A 27,409-nucleotide genomic window follows, 5' to 3' on the forward strand; every position below is an offset into this window, starting at 1 on the left:
AGGGAGTGGCAGGACAACGGGGAATGGCTTTAAACTGGAACGGGAGATTTAGGTTGGACATGAGGAAAAAAACATTCACTGTGAGGCTGGTGAGACACTGGCATGGGTTGTCCCAAGAATCATAGAATTGGCTGGGTTGGAAGGGACCTCCGAGATCATCAAGTCCAACCCTTGATCCACTACCACTGCAGTTCCCAGCCCATGGCACTGAGTGCCACATCCAGTCTCTTTTGAAATATCTCCAGACACGGAGAATCCACTACTTCCCTGGGCAGCCCATTCCAATGTCTGATCACCCTCTCCATAAAGAAATTCTTTCTAACATCCAACCTAAACCTCCCCTGGCACAACTTGAGACCGTGCCCTCTTGTCTTGCTGAGAGTTGCCTGGGAAAAGAGCCCAACCCCCCCCCTGGCTCCAACCTCCTTTCAGGGAGTTGTAGAGAGTGATGAGGTCTCCCCTGAGCCTCCTCCAGCCTGAACACCCCCAGCTCCCTCAGCCTCTCCTCATAGGATCTGTGCTCGAGTCCCTTCATCAGCCCAGTTGCCTCCTTTGGACCTGCTCCAGCACCTCAATCTCCTTCCTGAACTGAGGGGCCCAGAACTGGACACAGGACTCAAGCTGTGGCCTCACCAGGGCTGAGCACAGGGGCAGAATCCCTTCCCTGGACCTGCTGGCCACGCTGTTCCTGATCCAGGCCAGGATGCCATTGGCCTTCTTGGCTACCTGGGACAAGAAGCTGTGGATGCCCCATCTCTGGAAGTGTTCAAGGCCAGGTTGGATGGGGCTTGGAGCAACCTGGTCTGGTGGGAGGTGTCCCTGCCCATGGCAGGGGGGGTGGAACTGGATGATCTTAAAGATCCCTTCCAACCCAACCCATTCTGTGGTAATACTAACTAGACTTAGTCTGCTTTGGGAGTTGTAGGAGTTTCTCCTGATGAACAAGATCAGTCAGAGAGGAAGAAGTGACCAAAATCTCTCCAGACTGAAGATCTCCCCAGATGTGAAGAATGCACCAAGGAAGCATGGGAATATTACTTAGGAACAAAACCTACAAAAAAAAAAACCCAAAAAACCAATGCCCTGGATCAGGAAGGAGAGATCTCAAGCAAAAGCCTAATTTGGATGGCATGGTAACAAGTTACCAGGAAACTCTGTACCCCTGTCAGCTTCTCTTCAGTCAAAATCACCAATATAACAATCAGCTTTTACAAGACAAAGCAGGAAGCTCTAGCAAATCCACATCTGACACTCCAGATTGAGTCTAAGAAAGCCAAAATGGGGGTTAGGCAGGTAAGATCAGAGCCTGGCAGAGGAATAGAGCTGCTGAGCCACAAAAGAAATGCTCTTATTTTAAAAGATCAAAGTATATTGTACTGTAAGAAATTTTCCCAAAGTTTCCATAAATCAAAATCATATTGTACCAGGAATGCTGCAGTGAGTGATGCTTTATCCCTAGAGACATTCCCAAGTTATTATGCAGAGCTCTACTATTGTTGGAAGGGGCAATTTTATTTTTTTTTTAATATTAAAAATTCATGGAGATCTGTGGGAAACTGAGGGCTGAATGTTGTCTAGATGGCAGGGGGAAGGGGGCTGCCTGTGGGAGGATACATAAAATGTGTGGCATTGCTCAACACTTTGTGGGTTTAGTTCTTGCTGGCTTTGGGGGGGGGAAAAAAGCTACTTGTACTCTTGCACAAAATTGCATGGTAATTCTGTAGCATAAACTGACTGGAGGGCAACAAGATAAATCAAATCATGGGGGTCCCAGACACCACTGTCCATGAGTATAGTTGTGTTGAAGAGTACCAGAGGAATATCCTGATCCCAGAGCTCACATCTCCAGTGTTTCACTCACTGGTAAAGCCAAACTTTAACTTCAAACTTACTAAGGCCAAACAATACCTGGACCACAGTTATGTTACCTAGGTCATGATCCAAGAATGCAATGACCTCAAACAGTCCTGGCAAAGAGGTTTTTATGCTGGGCACGTTTATTTTGAGGTAATGACACCAGAGCTGGTTAAGTTTTAGGGTGTACGTGGCCAGACATGACAGTTCTGATTAGTTTTAACTCTGGCATTTTCCATCACCAATTTGTTTGTGTAGTCAACCCAATTTTCCTTTATGCAGAACCTTCTGAAAAAGTGGGTTTTTTTTAAGACAGTCCTGGAGCTGGGGTTAAGTTATGAAGGACAGCACTGATGAAAGGTGCCAAAATAGCTGCCAGCCCTAAGGATCCCCCACCATACACAATCTGCAGGGGCTGATCATCCCTGCATTTTTAGCACTCTTGTTCAGCTTGTCAACAGATTGTTACCACTGACATTTAGGAGATAACACAGAAACTCTACTTTTAGACACCCTAAAAACAGAAGGGAAAAAAAAAAAACACCCCAACACCAAAACCAACAATACATTAATCAGTTACTGATCTACAGACTAGTACCTCACTAGTGGGGAAGAGAGTGTCTCAGTCAGTGTGTCCTGGACAAAAACTGACATCATGATCCAGGACACATTTGCTGACACAACTGAGAGCATTGGTAATCTGAGACTGAGCATAAAATATTAAAATAATGTGATAAATCATGGCCACAGTGCTGTGAGGGTCAGCTGAACTGGGAAATGCTGCTGCTGTGTTAAGAGGTCAATGCACTGCTTGACAATGTTATTCACATACCTGGGCTATCTTTACAGCTGGCCAAGTAGCCCACACCACAGACTGCCACACTGCAGTGTCCTGCAGCACAGCTTCATGCACAGCAGAGGAGATGTGTCCACCCTGTCCTGGATCTGCAGCTCAGGCAGTGGCTACGCTGCCCATGTCCTTGTGTTATAGAATCATAGAATTTATAGACCTATAGAATTGTTAGGGTTGGAAGGGACCTTTAAGATCATCCAGTTCCAACCCCCCTGCCTTTGGCAGGGACACCTCCCATCAGATCAGGTTGCTCAGAGCCCCATCCAGCCTGGCCTTAAAAACTGCCAGGGAGGGGCTTCAACCCCCTGTCCGGGCAACCTGTGCCAGTGTCTCACCACCCTCATGGTGAAGAACTTCCTCCTAACATCTAATCTAAATCTCCCCTCCTATAGTTTGAATCCATTCCCCCCAGTCCTACCATCATCTGACATCCTAAAAAGTCCCTCCTCAGCTTTCTTGTAGCCCCCTTCAGATACTGGAAGGCTCCAATAAAGTCTCCTCAGAGCCTTCTCCTCTCCAGACTGAATAACCCCAACTCTCAGTTTATCTTCACAGGAGAGGTGCTCCAGCCCTCTGATCATCCTTGTGGCCCTTCTCTGGGCGCACTCCAGCACTTCCATGTCTTTCTTGTAACAAGGGCTCCAGAACTGGATGTGGTGTTGGTCCAGTCAATCGCTTCCTCCCTGTATCCTGCACTAAAAGCTGTGGTGTGCACCTGGGGAGGGGCAGCAAGCACAGCCCAGGAGTGACAAGGCCCTTGGTGCACATGATGGTGTACAGATGATGGATACCATTAGGAGGGAAAGCACAAAGAAAGAAAAATCCATCTGGGAGGGTGGAGGAGACACGTTGTGGGTTTTTTTTTAAGGAGGGATACCCACAGGAAAACCCTCAGAACGAATCACTCCTACACGTTTCTCCTCACTGCACACAGATGGCTGTTCCTGCAGCACCAGCCCTGGTCTCCTGATGGAGCTTCATTCCCTCAGCTGCCCTTTCCAGTCACACTTGGAGTCTGTCTGCAGCAACACTGACAGTGAGACACAGCACTGAGCAGGGTGTTTGTGGGGGCTGTGTGAGGAGAGGCCGGGGCTGCCCCGTGCTGGACACAGCCGGTTCCAGCTGGTTCCAGATGGTCCCAACAGCCCCACTGCAGGACACAGCTGAGACCCTCAGCCAAGCTCGGGGTGCCAGGGGAAGGAAGGGTTTCCAAAAGAATCACAGAATTGTTTAGGTTGGAAGAGACCTCCAGGATCACCCAGTCCAACCTTTGACCAACACCATCATCTAACTCCAAACTCTGTCCTTAAGGATCATGTCCAAACACCTTTTAAATGTCTCCAGGGATGGTGACTCCACCACTGTCCTGGGCCATTCCGGTGCCTGACAACCCTCTCAGTGAAAAAACGTTTCCTAACATCCAGCCTAAACCTCCCCTGGAGCAGCTTCCATCCATTCCCTCTGGTCCTGTCACATTCCAATAAGGAGCAGAGGATGTTTCCCTGCTCACTCCAACCTCCCCTGAGGTATCTGAAGAGAATGATGAGGTCTCCTCTCAGCCTCCTCTTCTCCAGACTGAACACCCCCAGCTCCCTCAGCCGCTCCTCACAGGACTTGTGCTCCAGACCCTTAGTAATCTTTGTTGCCCTTTTCTGGACACACTCCAGCACTTCAGTCCCTCTTCTAGTGAGGTGCCCAGAACTGAACACAGGACTCAAGGTGCAGCCTCACCAGAGCTGAGTACAGAGGGAGACAAAAAAAGAAAGCGGCAGAGGAGGAGGAAGCCAAGGAGGGAGCAGCAGCAGAGGGAGCCCAAGGGAGGATGAGGAGGAAGAGGAGGAGGATGAGGAGGAGGAGGATGAGGAGGAGGATGATGAGGAGGAGGAGAAGGAGGAAGAAGAAGAGGAGGAGGAGGGCAGGAGGTGCTGCAGTCCCCGAGCAGGGATCCCCTGCAGCCCTGGAGAGCCCCCGCTGGAGCAGAGACCCACCCTGCAGCCCGGGGAGGGCCCCAGGCCGCAGCAGGGGGATATTTCCTGCAGGAGCTGCGGCCGTGGAGAGCCCAGGCGGGAGCAGGTTGTCCCTGAAGGACTGCAGCCCAGGGAGGGGCCGGGGCTGGAGCAGGGAGAGGTGTGAGGAGGGAGGAGCGGCCGAGAGGGGCTGGGATGGACTGAGCGCAACCCCCAGCCCAGCCCTGCGGCCCTGGGGGAGAGGAGCCGGGAGGGAAGGGCTGAGGGCAGGAAAAGGTTTTTTAACGTTTTTCTTTTGTTTCGCACTTCCTAACTGTCTTTTTATTGGCAGTAAATTTTAATTTTCCCCAGTTTGAGTCTGGTTTGCCCATGACAGTAATTGGTAGGTGATCTCCCTGTCTTTACCTCACCTTTCTTATCCTATTTCCTCCCCATGTCCTGGTGAGGAGATGCAGGGAGCAGCTGGGGTGTATCTGGCCTTAGGGCCAACCAGAAATACCAAAGCAACCCCTACCCCTGGGCTAGACATTAGGGAACACATTTCAAGTGAGATCAGATGTGCAAATAGACCAACAAATACATTGGGGCACCAATTTAAGACTTTACTTCCCCGTCCACATGCAGCCCACCTTTACCCCTTGAAGTAAATCAAAAGCCAAATTCACAAGCTATTACAAACATCCAGCTGCAAACCACACCATTTAACACAAACTCCTTCAGCCTGGTCCAAAAGCAACTGAGGGAAATTAGAACCAAACAAAGTGCACAGCTTGTCTTACTCTGCAATTGAGTAATTTGCCTGGCACCCACTAAACTCTACAGCTGAAACAACTGGAAAGCAAGAAAAAGTGATTGTGTCACGGCTTCTCCCTTTACAGTTCAGGGTTTTCTTCCCCACCTGCATCTAGTTCCCCATCAAGGTTGAGGATTTTGAGCAGATGATGCATGGTTGGGGCCTCTCTGATCCCTGTTTTTGTCACAAACTGCACTTGGAGAATTTTTTTCCTTCTGCCAACCTTTCAGGCAAGGAGCTCAGGGACACATGGAAAGTGAGTACTTCAACAACCACAGTCTGGGCTGACACTGCCTCTTCCTACACCCAGAGAAGAAACAGGAAAGTCTGTGATGCCAGGGACAACCTGACTTCCTTAGGTACTGGAAAGCTGTGATCAATTCCCTGTCTAGTATGTGAAACTTCACCATAAAATCTCAGCAAAATTCCAGGCATCCTGAGCAGGGGAAGCAGCCAGCTTTGCTTACACCTCTTTGCTGCAAGGCAAGAATCTGGTGGTACTACTAGGGGTATCGTGGCCTGTTTAAGGTGTTCAGGGATTTCACACAGTGGAAAACAGGCCAGAGAATACTTTCCAAGATAATCTATCCTCATATGCTTTTTTTTGTTTTTTTTTTTTCCCCCGTACAATACGAGCTTATTGAGATCTTCCCCCACCCCCAGCCAAGGATCCTCAAAGGAGTTGAAGCTTCCTAAGCTTGCAGAAATGACAAAAGAACTGTGGTTGCTAAGTATAAATCACCCTATTTCATCCCTCTTAGAAGTTTCCTGTGAGATGCTGAACATATTCTGTCAATTAGTGAGGCTGCAAGAGCTTGAACACCCTTCTGGATTCATTCAGCTGGAGTCCTCAGTGGGGACTTCAGCGCTGCCAGAATGTGCCACAGCCACTTCCAAGGCCTTCCATCTGCCAGAGCTTGCTGCCATCCAGCCCAGCAAGTGGTGTTTGTTATCCCTGGGAGCTTGAGACAGAACAAAACCACGTCCTATTCAAAGTACTATTTCAAAAAACAAGGGAAAAAAAAAACCACAAACCTCTGCCTAAATTGGAAGAGATGGCTGTGACTTTTATTTCATATTATGGAGTAAAACTCATCTGTGTTTGCAGGGTAGGGCTCCAAACAGAAGCTCCTCCTCAGCATGCTTTTTGACATCCTCCTTCACTTGATGCTTTATAGTGAATCACCAAGTTCTTACTTTACCTTTATTTAATAATTAATCACTGTAGGCATTCACTCCGAAAGCACCAGAAGGTAGAACTGCAGGCAACTGGTTGGTGTCCAAAATACTGACTTTCCAGAAGTAATTTCAGGATTTTAAGACACTCAGTTAAAAGCAGCATGGAAGATCAGAGCAGGTGAGCACCTCCAGGAACACCTGAAATAAAACTTCAGTGGTGAAACACAAGGGAGAGCAATGGGACTGGGAGAAACTTTTGGCTCTCAGGAAACAGAGATATCACAAAAAAAGTCTCTGGACCATCAAATTTACATTTGTGCTACATTTTGACATTTGGAACAGGCTGGGCACAGAGTGGCTGAGAGCAGCCAGGCAGAAAGGGACCTTGGAGTCTGGATTGACAGGAAGCTGAACATGAGCCAGCAGTGTGCCCAGGTGGCCAAGAAGGCCAATGGCATCCTGGCCTGGATCAGGAACAGCGTGGCCAGCAGGTCCAGGGAAGGGATTCTGCCCCTGTACTCAGCCCTGGTGAGGCCACAGCTTGAGTCCTGTGTCCAGTTCTGGGCCCCTCAGTTCAGGAAGGAGATTGAGGTGCTGGAGCGGGTCCAAAGGAGGGCAACTGGGCTGGTGAAGGGACTCGAGCACAGATCCTGTGAGGAAGGGCTGAGGGAGCTGGGGGTGTTCAGCCTGGAGGAGGCTCAGGGGAGACCTCATCACTCTCTACAGAAAGGAGGTTGCAGCCAGGGGGGGGTTGGTCTCTTTTCCCAGGCAACTCTCATCAAGACAAGAGGGCACGGTCTCAAGTTGTGCCAGGGGAGGTTTAGGTTGGATATTAGAATTTCTTTACAGAGAGGGTGATCAGACATTGGAATGGGCTGCCAAGGGAAGTGGTGGATTCTCCGTGTCTGGAGATATTTAAAAAGAGACTGGATGTGGCACTCAGTGCCATGGGCTGGGAACTGCAGGGGTAGCGGATCAAGGGTTGGACTCGATGATCTCTGAGGTCCCTTCCAACCCAGCCAATTCTATGATTCTATATATATATGTATATAAAAATAGGACTCCTGCTCCAGCATAACCTCCAGTCTGCCACCACAGCATTTAACAACAGTTTCTGAGCTAGAGACTGAAGCAATAATTTTACATTTAATTCAGACCTCTGGCAGGAAGAAAACCTCAGCATCAATGCTGCAAAATAACAGCTATTTGCATAGCACCCAGGGAACTTTCACCCAGGGCTCTTATTTAGTGGCAACTTCAGCAGCTCCACGCTCATGAGATGTCCTCCCACCACTCAACTCACTACAGATGATTATTTAGGTCATGAACACATCCCACTGTGTGCTCACTGAAAAAATGGTCTCACAGTGCACAAGTAGCTTATAGTGCACAAGTAAATTATATAAGACATCAAACAGAAACTTGTAAAGATGAGGAATTTTATTTTATTGACGTACTATGAGGCAAAACAAAATTGACACCATACAAAATAACTTTATAAAATATCATTCACATCATTATTTTGTCAGGAATTACAGCATTCTGAGCTTGTTACAAGTCTTATGTTTTGAGGTGAAAAACACTACGCTAAGTCTTTAGTATTAGTTGTATATATACAGTAAGAAACCAAAACAGAACCTGTTAGGTTTTTCATGAGTTTATTGCAAAAGTAGTGCAAACTATTTTACCTTGCAAGCTGTAAAACAAACTTGGAAAAGGACCCACCTAAGCTTAAGAACATGACAATAAATGCTCAACTTCACAGCCTTTGAAGCTTCCTTCAACAGTTCTCAACAAAGAAATTTCTCCATCTCTGCACATTTTTAGATTTTGTTTTTTTTTTTTACTGACTCTGAAATGAAGATGCAGAGGATGCACCCACACCAGGAAGCAGCCAGAAAGCGGCCCAGTCCCCACAGGGTGTGACCCTCACCCAAAGGTGGCACTTGGGTGGCTGAGCCCACGTCCTGCTTCTTTCTCCATCACCCCCCAAAACACCACCCAAAGAGGGCAAATTTGGTCAGTTTGATTTTCCTCCATTAATAAGCTGCCTCTCTCCACACTCGTATTTGAGAAAAGAGTCAAGAAAGCAGTAAGAGCGGAAAAAAAAATAAAAATTAAAAAGAATTAGGAACAAGTATTGTCTGTTTTAGAAATATAGTATCCTTTTCCTGAAGTCTACCTAAAGCCAATCTCCTTGTGGTCCCCCTCCCCCTTGTGTACACAACAATCCCACCCCAAACTACAGCCTGAAACCAAGGAAGGATACTACATTCTGTGAGAGCAACAGAAAACAAGAGGCTAAAATGCTACCAGGGTCCCCCCAAAGCAAAACAGGTAGGCTAGTAAGCTACTAAAAAAAAAAAAAAAAAAGGAAATTTTAAAATGAAAGCAAAGAAATGCTACATGAAAAATGTTAAAGGAACAAAATGCAGCATATTCAGGCTCTTTTTTTTTGCTTTTTTTTTTTTTTTTTCTTGAGGTACCTATATAAATATTACCTTCTGCCCAAAGTACTACTTGTTCTGTTAAAAAACTAAAGTCCTTATCATGAGCCAATTGCAGGGCATACATTATTATTGAGAAAGTGCAACCATGCTGATAATTTATATGCAGCATATTAAAGGATGATTAGGCTTTAGAAAATATAGCTTAAGTATAGACCTGATGGAGCAGTTTTATAAAAACATTTAACAGAGGCATTTTCCTTTTGTTTGAGTCTCTCTGCAGCAAAAAGCCTTAGGAAACAGCTTTGAAGTCCTGCCAGGGTGGAATGGCAGCACTTTTACAATTCCATATATAGAATTTTCTTTACTATTTAAACTAAATACAATTTTACAGAAAAGATTCCCCCCCCTCTGTATTGGGTATTGGTAGAAAGTTGAGGTTTTCTTTTTTTTTTAACTTCAAAAAATGATAGCATATCACAACTTAAATTTTTCCAAAAAGGAATTGTTTTTAAGTAAAAAAGATTCACATAGTAGAAAAACTTACACATAGTTGTAAACTGTTACATACAAAACTGGAAAAGTCAATGACATTTTATTCCCTTACCCTCACACACAAACTGTGCAGTATGTGTGTGTATATATGCATATATAGATACACAGATTTGGATTGGGATTATATACTTCAAACAATTCTTTACTGGGGATTTATCTCTCCCTAGTTCTGCTGTGATACTGTACATTTTATAACTTGATACACTGAAAAATATTTTAAAATCTGCTAAGCTATGTTTTGGGGGGTTTTTGGTGTTGCTTTTTTTTTTTTTTAAATAATTTGTGGTTAAAATTCAGTCGCTGCTTTTAATTAAGAATGACTTTTTGATTGTTATGCACTGGGAAAAAAAACACAAAGGCACAAAGAATAAAACTCAAATACAATGTTGTTGTCTCTGAACAATAAACCCCGAGGTTTTGGTTCACAGAGTGCTGCCTCCAAAAGAGGTCACTCAGCACATGCAGTTTGGTCACTTTTGCCAATCTCATCAACAATTTGAGTCAATAGCACCCAACTGTTCACATGAGGTAGATCCAAATTGAAGAGAAAAAAAACAAAACCAAAAATAAAAACAAAACAGAAAGCTGGGTCCCCAACAGTTGATTTGCCTCTATGTAAAATGTTTTAAGGACTATAATGTCAGTCGTGAGAAGTGGAAAAGGATGGCACTATCTGAAGCCAGCACAGAACTCAAGAACAGCTTTTTGTTCTATGTAGATTGAAGTGTTAACTCACAATCCTCCTTCAGGCAGAGATTTCCTAGCAGGGGGAGGGAGGAGAATATGTTCAACGACAACAAAAAGAAAAGCTGAAAGATCTGAGATGCCTGTTTTGATGGGACTGCCAGAGGAACCTCTGAGAGCCCGGATTCTGTAGAGCAACAGTGACAGCCAGTGCCTAACACAGTCACAGTATAGAGATCTACAAGTTTCCCTTTCTTAGGTAAGAAGACTTCCTTTTCTACTAGTTTAGCTTTATAGGAACATCCTACTGTCTTTAAACAGTATTTTTGCATACTCTGAGGAAAAAAAAAAAAAAAAATCTGACAAATTTAGCAATTTGTTAAGGCTTAATTTAAAGTGGCGTCGCCACAGAGCATCATGCAAAGTGTCACCTACAGAATCAAGATGCATACAAAGTGTTCAAACTACACAACCCTACATGAAACCTCACCATTTCAACATAAAGATTTAACACAACCTATGTAGTAAAGCCTACAGTGCCACTGAGGCATTTAATATTCAGTCACGGGTATTTTCTTTTGTGTGCTACTCTTACCCAACCAGCACTACATCAGTTATATACTGCAAGCACAAGACATTTTAATACAGATGCAACACACACACAGACGACTCAACATACATTTAGTACCACTTGAAATGAGGCCCTTAACATTGTATCTTTTTTTTTTCTTTCTTTCAAAAATATAGCAAACTTTAACTGGTCATAAAAACATTTTGATGCTAGGGAACATTTACAATATGAATTTTCTGAATTAGTTTTGGTTCTTTTGCAGCTATTTAAAAAAAAATTTAAAAAAATATTGAAAATTATTAAACAAGATTAAAACCTTAACAGATGTCAGTTAACTATGCAAAGTACCAAGCACAAAAAATTAATATGAATTTAATCAATACATTCTGTTTTCCATCTCATTCTCCTGAAATCGAGTTAACCACTTTGCTGCACAGAAATCTGGGACTGGATCTTTACTTATGAACTGCTCTGAATTTTGAGATTTTTGGGATTGTACAAACTAACAGAGTACTGTGAAAGCCAGTGAAATTGTGCTTATTATTTCCAGCAAAATACTGGCTTTGCATCTTTTATAAACAGCCCTGCTTTCCTTTCACTAAGGTGTGTGTGTATACACATGCACACATATCTATACACACATATATGCATACATATCTGGATATATATAGATATAAAATCTACTAAGCTTTATCAACAGATTACAGAAAACAAGTGGTAACACTCTTCAGGGTAGCACAGAACTTTGCCAGATATACTCCCTCATTGCACCTCATTTAAAATTTAATTTTCCAAGACACATCACTCTGAAACTTACTCCTTCATGGGTTTGTTTGTTTGTTTTAGGTCTGGGGTTTCTTTCAATTTTTTTTTCTCCTTTTCTTTCTTTTCTTCCTCTCCTGAACAAATGCCTTGCTTTCCCAAATGGTCTACTGGTCCTTCAGGAAGATTTGCTGAGGAAAAGCACATATTATCTAACCCTTCTCTCTGCAGGTACTCTATTGATTTCTACTGCCCCAAACCAGGTGCAACTAGTAAAATAATTGGAAAAGAACTGGAAAAATGCAACAATCTCTTGCTGGGAGAAACACTGGGGATTCAACACTGACAGACAACTGCAGATCAGTTACAGATTCAAGTTGGCCAGACAATTAGAGACAAATTATTTACTTTAAAATGAAATTACAACGTCACTTGTAAGTCAGACGAGTGATTTAAGGGGTTGGTCCTATTAAATTCCATGAAAAAACACCAGGAACAACAAAATTAGGGTCAGTACACCTGATTTTTTTAGAGCACAGGAGGACTGGCATCTAAGACTCTACCAGTTTAGGCTGAATTTTGGTTGATGCAGAATTGCTTTGATCCTACCCATAATCAAGTAGCTGAGCCCATAAAGCACAGACCAGATCTGCTTTGAGTCAAGTACATGGCAAGCAAAAATGTGCAATTTTATGGATACTGGCATGAGTCAAGATTCATCTATTCATAGAGTTTTCAAACAGGAAAAGCTAACAAACACAAAACAGAGTTCCCATAAGATATTTGGGGTTTTCTTCTGACAGGAAGTCTAATCTAAAAATCCAAATACAAAAAGCACCAGGCTGTGGATTAGTAACTCCCAAGCTTGCTTGCTGACCTTTTCACAATTCATGCTTGCCAAGCACATTCAAACCACCATAAAATGGACAGAAATTTTAATATTTATATTTCAGGGACAATTCCTAGGCTTGCTCCCACGTCAGTCATATCTGTAAGTCCTGTTGATACTTAGGCAGTACTTATTCTAGCAGGTGTTTCAGTCATGCTTAAGAAGAGGGGAAAAAAATAACACAGCTAAAGCACTCTGGTAAAACAGCACATCCAAAAGATGGGGGACGAAAACCCCAAAACTCAAACCTGTGCACTCCTAAGAACCAAACAGAAATGAATATGCCCTTTAATACAAATTTTTATGCAAATAATAAGCTCTTCAAAACAACACAAGTAGGTTGGCTGGTTGAAGAGCAGTCACAGGTAGTTTTAAGATGCATCTGTTGAGGCAGTGCATGGACAAATAAAAAAGAGTTCATCTTTTGAGGGTATTTAGACAGGAGGCAGTAGCCAGCCTCCAGCTTGTGCTCTGGCTCTGCTTTCCTGCTGCTGCCACATTGAAAACTCCCCAGACTGCCTCTCACACCTCCAAATTCATCAGATCTATCCTTGCTCCAACCAAGTTCAAAAAGGCTGAAACCAGAACCCTACCAACATTCCCCTTTTTGGGAAGGAGCTGCTGGGTGTGTGCAGAGTCAGGAAACTCTGCCAGAGCTCTGGCTGCTCAGAGGCCCCTCACAGAGAAGGGAAACCAAGAGAGAATTATTGAACTGTCACCTTAACAAGTGCTTCATTAGCACTTTTGCAACATCCCCTCACCTCCATGAGGGACAGGGTAGCCAGCATAACACAGATGGCATTTCTCTTCCACAAAGCCATGACAAGCACCTGGCACAGGGCTTGTTCCTCACTTGAGTTTCCTGATGCTCCTTTGGGTTTGTAGAGCTCACCTAGAAAGCACTCAGCATGACTTTGGCATTTCACCAGGATCCAGTCACAGAGCCCTCAGCACACCTGCACACTGAAACCCTTCCAGGCCATGGCAATGCCAGTAGTGTCTATGGATCCCTGAACCAGATGTAGTGAAATTTCTTTCTCAAAAGCAGCCATTTACCCTAAGCAGAACCCCACCTTTCATGCTTTTGGGGGAAGCTTTGTTAAATTCTGAGAACTGAACAAAATCTTGGGGATTTTACCCCGTTCAGTCACTGTTCAGCTTAGTTACTCAGTCACTCACTGTTGCTCAACAAGAAATGGCTTCCAAAAAGTCAGAACTTGAGCAATCCTCCCTCTCACCAATAAGCTTCATTAGTGTCTGTGGTCCAAAGATTCAGATGATGAAATTGCAGGTAGCCTGTAACCCCAGTTTATTTGCTTCTGAGATGCCAACATCTGCAGCATAAAGCAGTCACTTCTAAATAAAATGTAAAAAAACCTTTAACACTGCTAATGAAAGCACACAGAGGTGTGCTGTGCTCAAACAGGCAGCATTTCTGTCCGCAGAGTGGTTAATTGTAAAATGAAGAAGCTTGTTCAGATTCATTGTAAACAAAGCATGATGCATTAACACAGTTTTCTACAGTTTCATTTTGGGTCATTTAAAGCACCTTTAATCTGCATGCACCTGTCTCAAGGCTGAGTTATGGCCAAGGCTTTGCATATAACTGACATTAAATGTTCACAATATGAACACAGTCAAGGTTAGAGCTGGTTTTTTGGTATTGTGTTCTAGACTGATGCTTTTTTTGACCAATTTTATGACATCTGAGCATGAAATCTAATATTTTCACTGTTAACAGTCTTATGTCAACGTCTCTAAAAATATGTTAATAAAAATAATCCAATACATACTTCTTGCCTCTCAAAATATATTTGAAGCACCTTCATGTCACTCCCAGTGACAGCAGGACATTTCTCAGCCAATTGCTCACATCTGGAAACATTTTTCATTGGAAACAACAGTATAGAAATTCAGCAAGTGAAGGGAGAGGTTACAGAAGGAGTCACTGCTACTGAGAAACCCTGCACACAAGCAAAGGTCCCAGATGTGGCATTTCTGATGCCTTCATGAGACCTTGCACCAACACCAGCCACACCAACACTTGAGGAAGACAGAAGGAGTGACAAGCAGGCATCCCAGATCACAGTATGGCACTGCTAGTTCTCCAGCAACAAATGAAACAAAGTACAGTTCATCTGGGAGCATTTTGGCTGTTTAGTAGTAGGTTCACTTAAAAAAAATTAAATTAATCTGCGGAGGAGTACAGGAGGTAGCCTTGAACTGCATCTGCTTACTAACTTTAAAGAGTATTACAAAACCACCTTTTGTAGTGATTTGGCCAAGCCATTACATTCATATTAACACTTCAGGTAAAGAAACAACACAGAAAAAGCAAGTGAAACACTAAATGAGATAAAATGGATTACGTGCCACACCAAACACACACACAGACAAACCCCCAAACCCATACCCTCAGTATTAAAACCATCTCACAGGAATGAATCTTTCCAGTCATAAACCCTCAAGAGACAAAAGGCAAAACTTGCTATTTCACATCCTAATGCTAGACAACAAGGGCTGGAGTTTGGGTCTCTCCTGTTTACAGAACTAAAAGGCAATAAATAACTCATGGCTAGGAGATGGATGGTGTTCTCACACGGGCAGTCAGAGGCAACACTATTTCTTTAGTTCAGAGCACTGAAACATCCACTGCACTCAATCCCACACCCACGGAGGGGCAGAGAGCAAGGACACTGTAACTTGGATCCCAGATCCCTATTATCCCACTAATTCTGCCACACAGACCAGTTCTTCCTCATATGACACAAGAACCAGATGCCAAATGATGCAAGGAAAAGGTGTGACAGCTACAGCTGGGAGTCCAGACATGATGTCAATGCTATCAGTCACCTAACAGTGATATCCAAGACTGGCATTTGAACTTTGCACAGTGGTAGCTAAAAAAAAAAACAAAAAAACTGTCTTTTTATCTTTAAGGAGAAACGTGCATAGAGAAGGAAGAAATATTTTATAAATTCAGACAAACACAAAACATTTCCACTGTTATAAAGCAACTGTGCAGCCCTTCAATCCATACCATAATGCAAACAGGAAGTCCTACAACATTTAAAACCAAAGCTCATTGTCTCAATACTGTAAAATATGGCAGTATTCCTAAAAATGTGAGAACGAGGAGAACGAGGAATGGCATCCACAGCATTTCAGTATTTGTTATACATAGCACTATTTACAGTATTTTCAAACAGCTACAGCAGATGCAAAAAAGAAGCCTTACAGTAAAAAGGGAGTTTAAAAAACAATCAGTGCAATTACCTTCTACTTGAAGTTTTCCTTAGAAAGGACTGCATGGATGCATCACAAAGCATGTTACCAAATGTGATGTAAGAGTAAAAACATGAACTGTCCTGCATTAGAAACTGAAAAAGCCACACAGGCAAGAGAAGAAGAGATGCTACTGTGGGAGAGGAGTACTAAAATATAGGAAAAAAAGTGACTTTATTACACTGGTATTGAATGTGAAAAATACTGAGAACTTTTTTATATTTATTTCATCTGTAAATGATCTAAAATAAAAAAAAAAAAAAAGTCCCTTATGGGTTACCTATGCCACCAGAGATGCTTACTGGACTCAAGAGGAAAGTCAGTCCATCTACATCCCCAGAGGTCCCAGTCCTGCATTTCTAGTACATGTAGTCTTGTCTAAGTGTGACTTGTAGAACCATCCTGTTCTCCCCTCAGAATATCAACATTCTTCCTCAAAAAAAAACCAATCTGCATGAGCATGAAAAAGCCTGGAGCGAATTGGCTGGGGGGGGGGGGGGGGATGTTAACACAGACCTTGCTCTTATTCTTGCTCTCAGTTATATTTTAGAGATTTGCTGGCATGAGAGAAACTGTGGTTTCCAGAGGTGAGACAAACAGGATCTGAGGAACCTACTGCATGGGCAGCAGTGTGTGAAGCTCTCCAGGTCACCCCCTTTATTGACCAGAAAGCCCTTGTGCACGCACATGGTAAACCATAGGGAAAAGCTTCACAAGGATCTGAACTTGATTACAAGCCTCAGCCTTTCCAGAAAGTAAACTGGGCACACGAAAACTTAACCCCCTACACCTACCCTTCAAAAGTTTAAATTTCAAATCCTTATGAAAATATTCTTTTTTGATTGATTACTAACATCTGAACACGTTAAAAATAGATAAGGGCTGCAGAAGAGTCAGAATTAAAGCTAAATCTTCACAACCTTTTGGATTTTACAGTCAGGCAACACTGCCTGGAGGCCTGGATGAAGATCAAAAATATTATGGATTTCTATTTTTAAGCATAAAAACTTCCTGTAAAATTTTCCATGCCTGTTTCAGCAGAGTAAGACACAACAGCCTTCCTCAAACCTGACAGACACAGAAGAAAGGAAATTAGTATGACAAAGTTTCTGCAACACAGAAGGTGACTGGAATTCAGCAAGAATTACTGAAATATTCTAACCCAAGTCAAGCCAAAATAAAGAGCTGTAGTAAATCAAGATCTCACTCCACACATCAGTGCATATATAAAAACTGAGAGTGTTAAGATTGCATAGTGCTACTCGAATGCCAAACTCATATAAGGCAGGGATAAATCCACCCATTTTCAAGACTTCCCTATTAAGGATTGACTGAACTCCATTTCCTGGGTGCCAGAAGAGGTGGAGTGGACATACAGTTCAGCCACTGGACCAGGAATTTCCAAAACTAAGCAAATCTAATTATTGCATTACATCTCTCACATTAAAAAAAAAAACAGACAACTTATAACTATTTTATCTTTGCTGATACTATTTTTCACCTCTGAACAAGCACATTTTGCACTTACTTGTCTGCTTTTTGGGGAGCTGCTACAGACCATGTGCTTCAGAAGGACTCTCTGGAGATGTCTGGTCCTGCCCAAAAAGAGTCCAATGAGCCAAGACTGCCTGGGGACCTGCCCACTGGATCCTCCTCCCAAGGACAGAGATTCTACAACCTGATTCAGTCTTTCAGTATTTTTGTTTCAATAGTGTTACTACTCCCATTAAAAAATTTTCAGAGAAAACAAATTCATAGCAGACAACCTATTAATACCTGTTCATTTCTCAAGCACACTCTTAAAAGAAATGCTGGCAGTACTGGCAGTGGTTTGTTTGCCACTCATGTCTGCAATGGGATAATATTTTTGTCACTGGGGTGCAATTACTATCAGTTCTCAGACTGCTGAGCACCAGGATTGCCTGCACCAACAGCTGAATTCAAACAAAGGATCATGGCCAGGAACTCACTGGAGAGAGCAAGAGGAAGGCAAGGGATGAGGTCCTGCCCCAGCACTCGAGTCATTCAGCTCCTCTGCACAGGTTGGAAAAAAAACCCTAAACAAATGACTGCCAGAAGGTAATGCACATTTGGTTATTGCTGACCTGAGCTGCATAGTGACTTAGTGGTTATAACTGTGGTCAACCTCAACTGTGACTTCAACAGCAGGAATGTGTGTGAGAGAGAGAAGTTTTGAGCTTTGTGTTTACCTGAGATATTGCTGCTCTTACAAGACACATGGGAGGCAAGAAGAGGTAAAACAAACAAACAAAAAAACTAGGGGTTTAGGTGTTTGTTGGTTTTTAAATGGAAACATTTTAAGTATATAGTTTATATTTAAAATATTCCCAGAAACATAGCTGCTTGACTTATAGCACACTGTGTTTTTCTAAGTATATAACTGGTCAATTTTTGTAGAAAAATGCTTTAAATTATTCACTAATTCACCACTTGCACGGGGTGAAAAGGGAGGGAAAGGATGGAGAAGTCAAGCCATAAAGAATTAGCAGTATTAGAGGCTTAAGAGATCTGTAAAGAGTAAAAATGTCCCTAGGCTGAAATGCATATAACCATCCCAAGTTCTTCATACTCAGGGAAGGAAAGCTACACAAAATTTCTCTTCATTCCAAGACAATACACAGACAAGAGCTACTATCAATATGATTAAGGGTCTGCCTAATTATCCTTTTTTCACAAAAAGGATCTGCAACAACTCTTCCAGCCCCAAGACTATATCCCCAAGAGGATGCAGTCAAGTCCCACAGTCTGCTTCAGAAGTAAGATTTGAGGTCAAGATAGATTCTGCCCTCCTCACCCCACCTGAGCACCCCTATACAGTGATTCGTTTCAGATCTGCACAGAAAGAAGAGGATGAATTTCCCACCCAAGAGGTCTCTGCAAAATGAAGAGCAAATAAACTCAATGGCATCTTAAAATGGTTGAACTTTTTCCTATTTGTTACAAATACTGCTTATAAAGTAATAATCCTTATGTAAAACTCTGCCAAATTGAAATCTTCACTGAAATCTGCAACCACTCAAGCAAAAGCCCAGAGAAGTGCAACATGTGCACCACAGAAAGGTTCTGCAGTTTAGTGGTAGTTTAGGGGAGGTAAGTACAACCTGGTTGGAACAAACAATGTGACCTGGAATGTGCTTTGTGTTATACCAGCAGAATTTAAAATCTGGATTTACAGAGCTATGACCAAAAAAGAAAATCTGACCTGGCAGCCATACCACCAAATCAGAATTATACAAACATAATTTTGGGGTTTTACTAACAGGTTTTACACTGTTATTTCACTGGAACAACACTGATAATCAACACACTGCTACAGGGTGATAATCTGAACTTGCACGAGGTTATGTACCTAAAAGTCTTTATGCAGCAAAGGTTGGGCATTTTCTAGCTTATTCAACAGCAACTGGTTGTAGTCTTCCTGCTCTATGGCACAGATCTCTGTACTGGTTAAAGCTACTTGCCCATCTTGGTGGCTAGAGGTAAATGTATTCAAAACAGTGACTGAGCATCTGCTAAGAGAAAAGGGACAAGATGGTGCAAAATGAATTGGTGGAAGAAAGTGTAATCTTAAAAAAACTGCCTCTTGGCATGTTATTTCAGTTATCCTATGAAAAATAAACAGAATCAAGTCAGCATAAACAAGTTTCCTGGGCTTTTTTCCATTTTCTTCTAAACCTGCTTGTGGCATCATCATTAGTGCAATGGTTTATGTATGTATTATGTTTTTTTTTTTTATGAAACCAGTGTGCAAACTAACAGAAGCATTTGTTAATAATTATCAGTTTTTTTCTCCTAAGAGAATGGCAAAACTCTCACATTTACTATTGACCTTATGCATAATGAAGGGAGTTTTACCTCTCTTCATAAGTAAACTTCAGTTTCCTAAGATTTATCTTTACTGCATAGATTCTCTGACTTTAGTCTAGATTACAGTGAGCTACTCTCCTCTACTAGAGCTCCTGCTTCACCAATATTCAACATATAAATAAAAAACAATTGTTTTGTGCTTGAATGAATGTAGAATGTTGGTCTCATGTGCGTCTCTGAACTGCAGAGGTAAAACCTGCTATGCTGTGTGCATGCTTAAAAAGTCTTTCTACAAAGTACAAGCTATATGATATACACTGTAGGTATCTCTCAACTCTCACATTAAAGTCAATTGCATATTTTTGCATTTGAATAGTAATGTCCCCACCATGAGGTTTTAATTTCTAAATCCAAAGCATTCTTGATATGTTAACAGAAGTATAATGAGCACTCCTTAGTAAATAAAAATAAATAATAGCATCTAGTCTATCACATTAATACTGTGAAACATATATAAAATTTACATTAACTCAAACAACAGTGAAAAAGGATTGTACTGTATTTATCACCACAGACCCGTATTCTTTAGAGACTTTGGAAAGTAAGTGTCACAGTCCTGTATGACAAATTCTAAAGTTAGCTGTCAGTATGATTTTAAAAAATTCTTTACAATTTTTTTTTTTTAAATGGCACATTTTCTTTTGCCAATCTAACTGGACCTATTAAAAGCTTAGGTACAAGTTCATTATTTTTTAAAATTCTTCTTTAGCCTATGAAAAACATTTTCAAATGCAGCACAATAAAAAACATTCAAGAACAAGATTCAGAAAATACATTTGCCCTTAGACACACAGAGAATAATCTTTATAAGACAGTTGGAAACCAGAATTTTGTAACTCTATTCTTTTGAAAATAAAAATTTTGTAAATGCATCTAGTATAATCAAGGCTTCATAAATAGTCAAAAAATGCTTCCTTTACTTTGTATTAAAAGCTAATTCACAGCATTTTAGCCCATCAAACTTTAGTATGAATCAGATCTTTCCAAATTATTAAAAGCAATTCAATGAAGAGCAAAATGAATGAGAAAGTTTGTGGGTTGATTTTTTTTGTTTGCTTGGGGTTTTTTGTTTGGCTTTTTTCCCCTAAGCCCTGAGATCACAGCTCTTGATTTAATTATAAAATATGGGTCTGTTTTATACCAAGCAGCTTAGAGATTTTTTTTTTTTTTTGGCAAACCACATTTCCAACAATAGAGGGGTTTGGTACAAGAATGAAGTTCATAATCAAGTCTGAAATTCTGGACGGAAGGCTTTCTTGCAAATGGGAAAGAAAAAAAAGAAAAAATTAAGATGCATCACTCATTGCTGGCTGTCACTGGAGCTTGGGCAACAGTTGGTCTAAGTGCAGCTGGTCTCGTGTGAATCCAACTCTGTGTTGTACTGAGTTGCTAAACATTAAAACATGTCAAGCAAAGTACATAGTGCGCAAGGTGTCCTGATGAACCTGAACTGCTTTAGCAAGTGCTTGGTGATCTCTGCCATTACTCTGCCCCGAAGTGTGGCTTCCTTCAGCACTGAAAGAGAAAGGGGGTGGGGGAAAAAACAGGCAGGGAGAAGAGAAACCCTATTTAATCTGCCTCTCTTTGCATATCATCTTTTCCTATCATTCGTTTCTTCTGAACAGAACAGTCAAAAGTTAATTACCCTTAAAAACAAGATTAAAGTTCTGAGCAAGAAAAAACTCAGAAGGATCCAGGAACATCATCTGCTTTTTTCTTCCCCACTTTAAAATTTGGTGGTAAGACCAAACTTACCCTCAAAGGTAAGGTTTACCTTAACTCAAAGGGTAAGTTCCCTCCTTACTGAGGATTCTACCAACCCCACAATTAACAAGCCCACTTCCTCCCTTCTTCCTTCCAAATTCCCCAATAATTCAAAATTATTCAGCTCACCTATCGTGTTCTTTATCCACCAGATGGTACCTGGCTCTGAAGGCAACCAGGTGTGCATAGTATGCTGGTGCAGGGATGGAAACAGAACGGGTACAGCGTACATACGTATGACACAGCTGGTAGGTAAGGATCTGCAGTTCGTCTGAGGAGAAACGATTGTCATCCCAGAGGACATGGTAATGAGAAGGTCTGCTTGTTCCCTGAGGGCAGATCACACAGGATGTCAGCATTTCCAAAAAAACCCACAAAAACAAAAACCCCCCAAAAACAAACCAAACCAATCTCTTTACATTTCCATCTCTGCAAATTAACTGCAATTTAAATGGTCTTTTCCTCCAATATCACACGTGAGCAGTTCTGTACACTGGATTTTTTTTTTCCTTTTTAAAATGCAAACAACCTTCTTCCCTGCTCTCCATTTAACAAAAATCCTTTGTATTTTTGGACACGATTACATTATCCAGAATTTCTTCCCTGTTACTGAAATTAAAAGGTCTTACTGAAATGCAGGCTCAACTTGTGAAACCTAAATCTGACAAAGTCACCACATAATTAGCTTTAGGCAAAATATTAACACTTAAGAGCAATCTAACTTGTGCCTCTGTTGAATACCCTTTATCTGAAACCATTAAATTTTGATTTTCATTACTGTTGCTGTTTAATAGCTTCTGACTGGGAAGAAGAAATTACAAGAAAATCTACAGCAGTGCTATCTAAATACATTACTTGTTTCCTAGGAACTGGATGCACATTTCAAGAGATTTTAATGCAAGAGACAGCTATGTAGATTAGTCCAACCACCTTGCTGAGAGAAAGAAGCACAATAAACTAAAACCACAGGGTGTGCCTTGCAACTGTTTACTTTCATTATTTCTTTTACATTTTACAAATGACAAAAGAACACTGTGGATGGCCCAGGGGAAAAGCCAAAATACACAGAAAGGTGTAGTGTCTGTCTCCTGTGCAAAGAACACAGGAAACACCAACACCAAATTACCATCCCACAAAACGTGCTGTACCTGAATACCAGCATGACTGCACAGGTAAAAGTCAAACTCTGATGGGTGGGTGATTTTTGTGTCCACTGTGGTACCAGCTGGAATGTTTCCACTTTTTCCAACCTGTGTGAACAGAGAGTGCAAATGTAATACAGCACACAAGTTGTTATTTTTTTAGTTTTCAGCTGCAGAGTAAATTAAAAAACATGAGGAAAAAAAATGTGTAAAAAGCAAGCAGCAGCTGAAATCTGGAGTATCTCTGCTACTGAAGATATAATTTTAAGACAGGTCTCCTCCTCTTCCATCTCTTTTATTTTAAAGTAGAACTTTAAAATATGCTTTACTTGAAAAACAATTTAGCAACTGTAATCATAGTATGTTAACAATATAAAAACAACCTTCGTGTCACTGGTGAAGTTACCAATTATTGCCTTGAAGCCAAGTGAGTGTTAAATGCTCAAACAGAAACCTCACAGAATCACAGAGGGAAAAAAACCTGAAAAACCCAGTATGTGAACAGGGAGTTGCCATTAGGAATGCTTTATATACAGCTATGACTCCATCCTAGACTTGAGTAGTCGCATCTCCACCCAGAAAGGTGGAATCAAATTGTATCTGTGTGAAGTACATGTCAAAATATAACAATGAAATGCTCATAAAATTGAAATGTTCATTACTACAATTAATGTGTTGTGACTCTTGACATGCCCACACTAATACATTAAACACTAAGTGAAATAGCATTAGTGGAAGATAAAGTAATCTTGAAGTGTAGGCTTCACCTTACCTAATCATTTCAGTGTCTACATCTCAGCTGGTAAATGAAGAGTCACTCTAGAGTTAATGGCAACCAAACCAGTGAACTCACTAATGCTACAATTAGATGAAAGGTCCTGTAAAGTGCATTGAGAATACTAAATAGATCTTCATTTACAACAGAGTGCCTGAAACTGTTCCAGCTGTAGACATCTACATTATAAACAGTACTGGGATCAATCTCAACCCTTCAGGAGACAGTAAAAATAACTGAAAAGAAACCTGAAAAAAAACCTGTGAATGTACAAAAAGGGATGGACTTGTTACACTACACATTTTGCTGACTTTTCTGAAAAGCTTCTTCCCTTTTTATCATATGGGACAGAAAATGGAAGTTTTCCTTCCAGAGATCTCACTCACTATATTACATAGTTCTTCAAACAAGGTCTCTTACTGCTTAATTAAGCAGTAAGAGGTAACTTGGGTGTTTGCAAGATACCTGCTGGTCCCAGTTAGAACATACCCGTTCATTTTTATCTGTACAGAAGAGTCTTGTGTGATGCCTTTTCTGCACAACTATAAAGGTAATTCCGGGCTGGTAATCCTTCTCTAGTTTAATGCATGCTTCTCTGATAGCCAGCAACTCGTGATGGAGAACCTGAATCATACACATAAAAGATACACATGAAAGATAAGCGGTCTTACAGATTACTCTGATTTATCATGTTCCTTCTTGCAGTCACTCAGAGTAATGAGATGTCAAAGCATGCAGGATCAAAACTTCTTCACTTAATGAGAGCAAATTAGATCAGCACTTTCCTAAGCCAGGCGAGAGTTGGTTCCCTATTTGTTCAGCTCCAAGCATGAGACTTGGACTAATAAGCTTCATGTCAAAATCTTTTTAACTGCCAAATACAAATGAACACTTAATTAGGATGCTGAATATACAAAAGCCTAATTATTTTTCAGACTAATAGAAGGGATAAAATCCAGAATTGCTCAACTGTGTGCTCCTTCCCAGCTTTATGAGCTTTCCTGCAGGACTACAAACATCAATAAAACCTGAGACAGACAGAAGTGTAAAAAAACAGAAAGCAATTATTTGAGATTAGGGTTAACTATAAACTAAAAATTCAGTGAAAACCAGCAATAAATGGGAAAAATAGCCAGCTTTTACATTCAAAGTTTCATTAATTCATGTTTACTAACTTCCCCTCCAGGCTGGGCACAGAGGGGCTGAGAGCAGCCAGGCAGAAAGGGACCTGGAAGTTTGGATTGCCAGGAAGCTGAACATGACCCAGCAGTGTGCCCAGGTGGCCAAGAAGGCCAATGGCATCCTGGCCTGGATCAGGAACAGTGTGGCCAGCAGGCCCAGGGAAGGGATTCTGCCCCTGTACTCAGCCCTGGTGAGGCCACAGCTTGAGTCCTGTGTCCAGTTCTGGGCCTCTCAGCTCAGGAAGGAGATTGAGATGCTGGAGCAGGTCCAGAGAAGAGCAAGGAGGCTGTGAAGGGAGCCAGCACAAGTCCTGTGAGGAAGGGCTGAGGGAGCTGGGGGTGTTGAGGCTGGAGAATAGGAGGCTCAGGGGAGACCTCATCACTCTCTACAACTCCCTGAAAGGAGGTTGGAGCCGGGGGGGGTTGGGCTCTTTTCCCAGGCAACTCTCAGCAAGACAAGAGGGCAGGGTCTCAAGTTGTGCCAGGGGAGGTTTAGGTTGGAGATTAGAAAGAATTTCTTTACGGAGAGGGTGATCAGACATTGGAATGGGCTGCCCAGGGAGGGGGTGGATTCTCTATCCCTGGAGGTTTTTAAGAAGAGACTGGATGTGGCACTCCATGCCATGGGCTGGGAACCACAGTGGCAGTGGATCAAGGGTTGGACTTGATGATCTCTGAGGTCCCTTCCAACCCATCTGACTCTGTGATACATAAAACTACCTTGATACCAGAATACTACATAATCAAAATCTCAAAGAAAAATATAACCTGTTGAAACTGCCCCTCAGAAACGCCGTCTCTGTAGAAGATTATACGAGTTGGTTTAAATCTGGTTGATTTGTAGAACTGAATAAGCAGCTCCCTGACCATGGCAGCCAAATCTTGGATGATTTCTTGGCGGTGCTGCTGGACCCGAACAGTGGCACAGTATCGATTAGGATGAGCATCCATGCTTCCTACAACCTGTTGGAAAAATGCTCAGTATCAAACCAAATTTAAAAGCACTTTAATAAAGGTAGTATTTTAATAGTATCTTGTAAATGAAGGGGTAGGCCTAGTAAGAATGTATTCAAACTTATTTTAAATCTACAATTTCCTTTATGCACCTACATGCAGTTATAAAACCAAATACAACTGGGGCTCTGAAACTTTTGATTTAGTTGGGACTGCAGCCATGGGAAGCTGAACTCCAGAAGACCAAGTTCTTTTCTAGGACACTGTGGGGTAATCCTTAACACTGAAATGGTGAGGCATGACAGAAATGCCCACACTGAACAGACACTGCTCATCAGGGGAAGGGGCTTCTCTGTTTATGAAACATCAAAATTCACATATTGTACTAGTGGCTTGGGTCTTGAAAATAAACAGAGAAGAAAAAAAACCTCATTCTGTATGCCAAAAATAACAACTAAGCACAGCCCCACTTGGTTTTCCAGGGACACAACTGTGTAATGTATTAAGCAAGCTAAGAAACTGCACACTGAAAGATTTTGATTATTAAATAAGCCAGAGCAGCCATTACAGGTGTTTGATGTTAAGCAAGTCAAAAGCTTTTCCCTGTATTTAAGGAGTACATTTCCAAGAGATTACTGCACATTTTGCATTGTCAGGAAGCTCGAATCCCCAAAACCCCAACTGAGCCTAACCCCTTACCAGTAACTGATAAATTCCTAACATTTTTAACTTCTGAAAAAGCAGATTTAAACATGCAGTGTCTTATTAGTAGTTGCTGATAAGTATGAGCTAACAGAAAAACTCCTGTGTGTATCAGAAGCTCTGAGATTTTACAAGCTACCACGTTTAAGTAATTAGTAGCAGAGCAAGCTCTACAAAAGTTTCATTAAATTCCTTCAGAAAAATAATTTATAATACTATAATTAGGCAATCAGAAGAAATGGACCACAAAAGAATTGAAAGTAATAAAATGCATTAGAGTGAGGAGCAGGAGAGAGCAGGGGTTAAAGATCATGACACAAATTACTCACTGCAGCAATGGAAGGTTTTTTTCCATCTCCAGCAGGTGGATGGGTTACATCTGCACCAAGGAATATAACAGGCTGTTGAAATACTGGTGGTCTGGTAAAGAGAAAACAAATTGTAAAAGCAGCAAGGCTTACACTTAATAAAGCACATTATAACTCAACTAAATAGCATTTTATATTCTTGCAGTGAATTAGTCAACAATTTGCACTTGATCAGAGTTGGTCCCTTGTATTGTGACAGTAATTAGAAGTTCTGAATAGGATTCTGTTATTAAATGCACATTATTAGACTCAGGTTTTTTTGAACTATAGCTAATTGTTACTTTTCATTAAAAATTATGGCATATACAAAACAAAACAATTTGGAGAATTTCAGCCTTATTAATTAGGCCATAAAAAAGAATAAAAGTTCATTCTTTAGCATCAACCAGCATCTGTGAAAATTAAAGGACTGTACACATATACAGATGCTATGATTTTGTTTCACAAAACCAGCATTGATAAAGAAGTACAAAGATTTATGGATAGCATAGTATTATGCTAAAAGACTATTTTTTTAAAACTATGCTTCAAAATTTTGAACAAACCTTTAAGTAATCAATCCACTGCCTCAAGAGCAGAACACCCAAACATAACACTGAAGCCCTAAGATTCAACTTTGTTCTTTAATAAAACAATTTTAAACAGCAAATCCAAAACAGATTTTTTTTTCTTGTGTATGGGGGTGTGTGGGGAAACAGTGACATAGATAATCTGCTTCCAGAGCTTCTCTAAAAAGGAATTTGAAAGTAATTACAGCAGTTAACTTACAATGCAATTATACAAATAAAAAGCTGCT

General features: G+C 41.4%; 1 protein-coding gene across 3 annotated transcripts in view; it reads right to left on the reverse strand.

The window, feature by feature from the left end:
* Positions 1-9,900: 9,900 nt before the first annotated feature.
* The window catches only part of AGO2 (argonaute RISC catalytic component 2), a 60,349-nt gene continuing 42,840 nt past the window's right edge, over positions 9,901-27,409 (reverse strand). For 2 of the 3 annotated variants that reach the window (XM_030446540.1, XM_030446539.1), the window contains exons 14-19: positions 26,575-26,665; positions 25,358-25,552; positions 23,898-24,032; positions 22,640-22,741; positions 21,621-21,820; positions 9,901-21,242 (exon numbers count right to left, since the gene is read on the reverse strand). In XM_030446540.1, coding sequence (XP_030302400.1) covers positions 21,134-21,242; positions 21,621-21,820; positions 22,640-22,741; positions 23,898-24,032; positions 25,358-25,552; positions 26,575-26,665 — 832 coding nt within the window. In that variant the 3' untranslated portion in view covers positions 9,901-21,133. The remainder of the gene's footprint in view (positions 21,243-21,620; positions 21,821-22,639; positions 22,742-23,897; positions 24,033-25,357; positions 25,553-26,574; positions 26,666-27,409) is intronic. The other variant, XM_030446541.1, reaches the window with a different exon arrangement.

The sequence above is a fragment of the Calypte anna genome, chromosome 2 (assembly GCF_003957555.1).
Source record: "Calypte anna isolate BGI_N300 chromosome 2, bCalAnn1_v1.p, whole genome shotgun sequence".
Taxonomy (NCBI): domain Eukaryota; kingdom Metazoa; phylum Chordata; class Aves; order Apodiformes; family Trochilidae; genus Calypte; species Calypte anna.